This window comes from Egretta garzetta, unplaced genomic scaffold (assembly GCF_000687185.1).
Source record: "Egretta garzetta isolate BGI_Z169 unplaced genomic scaffold, ASM68718v1 scaffold154, whole genome shotgun sequence".
NCBI classification, from domain to species: Eukaryota; Metazoa; Chordata; class Aves; order Pelecaniformes; family Ardeidae; genus Egretta; species Egretta garzetta.
The window spans coordinates 4,717,634-4,724,689 of NW_009259600.1; the positions used below are offsets into that span (position 1 = coordinate 4,717,634).

Below are 7,056 nucleotides of genomic sequence, written 5' to 3' on the forward strand. Positions count from 1 at the left end.
TTTCATCTAATCGTAGTGAAATATTTTAGTGCCCAAGAGGACTTCTGGAGCGTCGGTGCTCAAAACTGGATAACAATTGTGACTAGGCTTTTTATTTACATTGCATTATTTCTTGGAGATATGTTTTTATATTAAGCCATAAATTTTGTGTAGATTCTTTAGAGTTTAAAGAAAGTGTTTGAATTAAAAAGAAAAAAAAAAAGTAATTTAAGCCTAGAAATCATTATTCCTTTTTTTTTCCTTCACATGTTCTTTTGGCACTTCATCTGTTGTGAGTCATCATTTCATTGGAACAGACACCTGCTGTGTTTTCATGAGTGATTACTGTGTTAAAGTTAACTTGGCAGATATTATTTTATAATTCTCTTTTTTGACATCATGTTTATATAGCGATTGTTTGCTGCCACTGAAATGGAAATAGTTGGGATATGGATATCATAAGTTAATATAATATTTTCCTTCGCAGGTTTCCAAACAAGAGCAGAAAAAAATGGATGTGTCTGATGGCGGAACAGTTGAGACTTCTTCCCGTTATAGCGGGGCACAGGACAGTGGAATTGGCAGCGACAGTGTTAAGATCAGAATCGTCCAGATCGAGCAGCACAGCGGTACTAGCCAGCACCGCATTGCCCGTCCTTCCCGCCAGTCTTCCATCGTGAAGAATCTCAATTTCATTCCCTTTGACATTTTTGTTACAGCAAGTCGAATCTCCTTGATGACTTACTCATGCACTGCCTTACCTAAATCAAAATCAGCACAAGATCAGAAAGATGGTGAGAAAATGAGCAAAAGCTCCTTGAACCTTCCAGAAGCGGGCTCAGGTGGTGGCCATGATTCCAAGAAGCCCAGTCAGCCATGTATTTCCGCCGTCACAGCAGACGATCTTTTGAACAGTAATGTTCCCCTGTCTACGGGGAGAAAAACGGGTCTCTTGTCACTGGAAAGTCTGCATGCTTCCACAAGATCGTCTGCTCGGCAAGCCCTGGGTATAACTATCGTTCGGCAGCCCGGTCGCAGGGGGACTGGGGACATAGAGCTGCAGCCATTTCTCTACCTCATCGTATCACAGCCCTCTGTGCTCCTGAGCTGCCACCACAGAAAGCAAAAGGTAGAAATATCAGTGTTCGATGCTGGTCTTAAAGGAGTAGCCTCAGACTACAAGTGTACAGGTAAGAGCATTTAACATTCACTTCTGGTTATAACTGCCAAAATAATTGCACTTCTCAGTGTTACTGGAGCGGTGGAAAACAGCTGAGAGACTTCTAGGACATCTTTAAAAATCAAACGGTAAATTTACATATTTTTAAGATTATACCCCACAGCTGAATCAAGTTAAGTGTGTAAAATGTTTGAAATTAATTAAGATCTAACCTTTTAGCAGCCAGTTCTTCCTGTTCCTCGATATTACTTTCTCATTACAGATTGCCATAGGGATCGTTGCATTACTCTAACTTCTCAATGTTTTCTAAGGAAGTAAGAGTTGCAAGCCAAGCTGATTTCATAAAAAGCACTTTTTTATGACTGAATATCACAATATTTTCCTATATTAGCTTACTGATAAAATTTAAAGGTAACCTTTGTAGAAGCACCTGGTGTTTTGATCATAAACTTTAAGAAAATCATAGTGATCTTCCAAATGACATCTAATGATGTCATGTATTTTAAGTTTTCATTCAGCTGAGTAATAGTTTTTTGCAAGAATTTCCTTCTCTTAATAAATGGCTTTTTTTTCCCATATGCAAAGTTTATAATAGGAAATATCAGAATAAATGTTCAGAAGAAAATAATCTGAATATTTCTTTTTCTGTCTTACCTGTACTGCTGAAGAGAAGAATCAAACAATTGCCATTCATTTGTCTGACAGCCAGTACTTGGTGTAAGAATTTAATGAGATACATCATTACAGAGTATTACCCAAAAAAAGTGTAAGTGAGAATGCAGAGATCTGCTGAACATGTAGCCAGAAAAGTGTGGGGTTTTAAATTGTTCACTGAATGAGAGCTGTAGCTAAAAAACATGGCTGTTTCTTTGTGCAGCTATACTGAGTCTTTGCTGAATGAGATGGTAACTTTTGAAAAGTGGCATTAGAATAATGTGCTTATGCAAAGGACTAAAGATTCTATTTTTAATAGATCTTTTTTTCAGAAATCTGGTGAAATTTTTAAGAGGGATTAAACAGTGAGGAAGATAAGACAGCTGGAAAGAAACTTAAAATAGGGAGAAGATTCATCCTCTGGCATGTTTTCTTTCATCTTCCTTCCATTTTCATCTTTCTCTGCTGTTGCTGTCCTGTCTTGAAAGCAACACAGCTGTGTCGTGGATTTGATTTACTCCAGATTCCTGTGTATATTTGTTAAGTACTATATAAAAGGTGGTCATTGTAGTAATTAATATGAAAAGAATTAACAAATCGATTAACAAAGCAAAGCTTCAAGGAAAGCTGGAGTAGTTGTAAAAAGATCACAACTTCATTAAATTAGTGTTTTGGAAAGATGCGATAGGACTTCTCATGTCTGAGGCGTTCCAGAGTGTCCTTGTACAAGCTGCCACCCCATTACTAATAAACTGGGCAGTTCTCTCCATTCTGCTCCTACAATTAACTTCTGAATTCTTTCACCATCTTCCTATCTATGGGAGCAATTCTAGAAAACACAAGCTGTAATAAAGTCTTCCTACAAATTGAAAGTGGATCAGAGAGCACAGAAGCACGGCAAGAAGTTTCCATAATAAAGATAGTAGGAACATACAGCCCGAGAGCTCCTTGGTCACCAGCAGTTGTTCAGTGAGACCCAAAGAGGTCTTCTTGGAGGACTAAAGTCTAGGCGTCTTAGTCTTTTCTTTGGCTTTTTGTCTCTGTGTCAGGCAAATGTGTAAGTGTGTGGAGGTAGGAGTCAGCCATTATTTGAAGGCACAGGCTCTAGTCTCATCCTGCTGCCTCTGTGGGCAGTAGTAATTGCCTTACTTGTGTATCAGACAGAATCCTGTGCTTGCTACCGAAGCATTAGGGCTCTTTTCAAAATAGTTTAAGAGGTGGGTACCAAAGTTCTACTGCCTAAACCCACCATCCTAAATGTATTAATAAGTTAATAAAACTAATCCACACTTCAAGTCTCACACTAATTCACACAGCAAAATAGGCATTATAAAGTTTTTATTGCCTCTTGTTTAGGAAGACCTGCTGTGCTTGTAATTGCATCATGCAGGATTGATGTTGTCACACCATTGTAGTAACATGCTAGGTTTGGAAATTTCTATTTTTCTTTTCTAACACATGTGTTTGAGGGGAGAATAGCCATGAACTATGTGTTATATATATGTGTGCATGTATATATATACATGCTATATATATTGCGTATCATATAATACAGCACCAGCGCTTTACATGGCATTTTCTGTGCTGCTGCAGTTGATTTCATCAATCACACCATTTTTTCTTGACATTGTGACTATTGGCTGACAGTTTTACCTGAAAGATGTATCATCCAAATGAAGAACAATATAAAGTTTACTGAAAGAAGTAAGTTAGCTTCTCTCCCTCTGTACAATAGGTATGCACTGTATCGCTGTATTCCTCTGTATATCAAGGACTGGAGGGTGGGAAGAGGGCACAAATGATGTTTAATTTACAGTGAATGTTGCTAAAGAATATTTCCAGTTAGACTCTGTAGAAGACTGCTGCTCTTGTGTCTAGATGTATGCATGCAACTATCTCTCCATTACCTAAGGTAGGATAGGGAAGAGGATACAAGCTAAACATAAAAGATATATTTTAACTATAGGAACTGATGGAGCATATTTCACCTTAAAAAACCCACTTAAACAGTGGGACTAGGCAAGCATGATGAAATATTGTGGGCATTGCATTGCGTGATGGAGATGGGGAACAGCACAGCAGCAGCTCTGAAGGTCAGGCCTATAACACAGCAAATTTCATCACAGCCTAAAAAATTGAGGCTTGTCTGGGCAAAAGGAAAGAATACATCATGTTTGTTATAAAGTTTTATTGGTAGTCCTGTGGGGGTGGTTTCTCATTACTTCTACTAATATGGTTAAGCTTACATAGTTAAGCTATGTATGGAATATGTAGATTAGATCCAAAACATGCTAATAAAACCTCTGCCACTTCAAATCATCATTCTGTGTATAGATATACACCATATACACTGCATAAGAATATTTGTTTTGAATCAATTTTGTTGTGTAAGTCTGAAGACTTCACTACTGTTAGTTCAACGGCAGTAGATTTGGGTCTTATGGTTTTTCTAAAAGAAAAAAAATGTGCAGTTCTGAAACAACTCTCAAATCTTGCAAGGCAGAAGCAAATACAAAATTTGTGAAATTAGGAAGGTCTTATTTTTTGATGGACATTAGTTCCAAAAAAACCTTAGGGTAAAGAAAAGCTGGTAATAGCTTGGACCTAGTTGTGTTTTCCATCCCTCACCTCCCATCAGTGTATTTCTAAGAAATATATAGTTCAGCTCTAAATGAGCAAAGAATACTCTAGAATTTAGAATTGCAGAATTTAGAACAAGTCGTTTGATGAGAGTCTGCTTTATGAAGCTTGGAATAAAATAGGGAAATTATCCTGTAAAACTGTACCAACATGAATTTTAAAGAGAATAATAGATAATCCGGGGCTGATGACAAAATTAAGCTTACTGCCTTATGATGGTTTACTGCTTTGAACATGTGTAGAAATGTTTTGAATACTGTTACAAAGCCACATACATTTTATTTGGGACACAGATTTTGTTCTTTTTGAAAGATTTCAAGTTAACAGAGCTTAAAAGTCAGGATCTTGCATGTTAAGCTCTCAATCTTTCTTTGTGAGAGCGAGTATTGCACAGTGGCCAAAATACCAAACTTCATCCAAAGAACTTGGCTCCTCTGTCACTAGCTGTGTTATTTTTTGAAACATGAAAGAAATAAGAACTTCAGAATAAAATAGGAGGAAATAGGCCGTTTAAAAGTTAAGTATTGTTAGCGTGCTAATTAGCAGTTAGTAGCAGCACATTTCCATCAGGCCAGTGTCTGTATGTGGAGCATTTGCCTGCCTTGGAGCTAAAGACCTGACGGTTGTGCTTTTAATTTCCTCAGTCCTTCTCTCCAACCAAGGCCACTGGCAAGTCAGTTGGTAGGAGGAGGAGGCTTATTAGGTTATTAAAATGTTAGCTCAGTTTTATTATGGTTGTGCTCAACTGCTTCATTTGTGTTTTGAATTACTTTTGTAATTGCACAGCTTGATTGCAGTTATGCTACTGCCAGGTAGCAGAACTTCAAATCAAAGTAAATAATTTAATGGAATAAATATTGAATGCTTAATAAGCGCCATTAAAAAGACTAGTTGCTCCCTGAGTTTACTTGTAATATTCTGTATAAATAGCCTGATGGATACTATAAAACAACCTTTTTTTATTCAAGGCTCATCCTACATTTAACAAAAAGTCATCTGCTAGCTGTTAGTTTTTGCAAAGAGAGCATTGGCCATTTCCACTTAAACAAAAGTGGGTGCAATTGTTTTTAATGTAATCTCATAAGCCGCTTTTATAAATATTTTTTTAAATCTTTATTTGCTTTGTTTCAGGTAATGTAATCCAGATACAGAATTGCCTCATTTCCTGAGCATTGTGCTCTGGGCATTCTTGAAAAATCTTTTTTCTATTTGTTTGTTTGTTTACTTTCAAAGAGGAGGTTGTGGTGCTTGGTTGTTTTAAGGGAGAGAAATTTCTCAATAAATATCTGTTATGCACGGAATTTCTTCAACTTCCGCCAGCGAAGCATTAGCAAAAAAACAGGCATTGTGAGGCCATCCAGAATTATTCTTGATTTTTATTTGATTTTATTTTTTTTTACACCCACGCCTTTGATGGCAGGGGGTCCATGAAGAGCAGATGCAGTAGCTAAGACCACATGTAACCTCTGATCTAATGGAAAGCCCAGGCTGCATGGAGAGCAGCGCAGGCTGGCTCTGGCAGGAAGGCTGATTCACTGCCTCTCTGTCAGCCTGGGCTTCCTACGCGGCAGAGAGAGGATTTAAGGCTATTTCCTAGCGTACCATTGAGGGAGTTCTGCTGCAGTGTCACCTGTTCCCCTCCGAGTATATTTATTGTCCAGTACATCTGCATCCATGGACGTGGGGGGGTCCAGCCCCCACCGTAAAGACAAGCTGGCCTGGGAATGCACATTCCTCAAGTTACTGTAAGTGCTTGTTTTTGAACTTCCTGACACAGCACTTGTGAGTATGCGAGTAGAAATGTTTTCCCGCTTGTGTTCTTAAATTCCAATGGAAACCATTTTTAAAAGAAGACCAAACGTTCCACTTCAGGGTTTGAAATGCAGAGATGATTGCAGCATCGGACTGGCTTTTAAAATTGACTGCAGACCAAAGTATGATTCATCAATTGAAACAAAAGCGTGTTGCAGAGCTCATTTGGTCTGGGTGAAGTTCCAGCTGAACAGGCCAAGTTGCCGTCCTGTGCACACGCTCGGTAGCCCTGTCCCCTGCCTGGCGGCTGCTGGGGTGCTCTGGATCACCCATCCCCCCATTAAAGCCTCCCGCGGGCTATGCCCCCTGAGCTGCCCTGGCTCTCAGCTACAGACTGGAACAAAACCACATTTTGGAGAATGAAAATATTCAAGATGGGAAATTTCTCCTGCCTCCTTCCTTTCCTTTCCCCTTACTCCCCCTTCTCTTCAGAAGTTTGGGGGCTGCTGTCTGCTGTTTAACGTAAGAATGAGAGGATAGCAGGTGAGATCAAAAGCTCACAAATTCAAATCGAATTTAGAAAGATACTTCATAAACTGTGAAGTTTGGAGCTGCTGCCTGGACCTTAGCAAGACTAGAAGTGGCTTTGGATATTTGGGTGGATTCAAAAATAGCCAGAGATTTTTTTTTTTCTAAAAAAAAAAAAGGGGGGGGGGGGGGGGGGGAGAGTCCTACAGATTTTAAATTACAGTCTTGGTTGTCAATCTTTGATAGTTGTCTCACCATTTTTCTTTTGCTGCCACAGACAAATTTTTCACATGGTGTAGAGGATAAAATTTCCGGCCGTTTTC

The 7,056-nt window shown here is 38.8% G+C and overlaps 1 protein-coding gene across 1 annotated transcript in view; it reads left to right on the plus strand.

Moving 5' to 3' along the window:
* The window catches only part of VPS13B (vacuolar protein sorting 13 homolog B), a 482,902-nt gene that overhangs the window by 362,991 nt on the left and 112,855 nt on the right, over positions 1-7,056 (plus strand). The window contains exon 33 of the mRNA XM_035893844.1: positions 467-1,169. Within this exon, the coding sequence (XP_035749737.1) occupies positions 467-1,169 (703 nt within the window). The remainder of the gene's footprint in view (positions 1-466; positions 1,170-7,056) is intronic.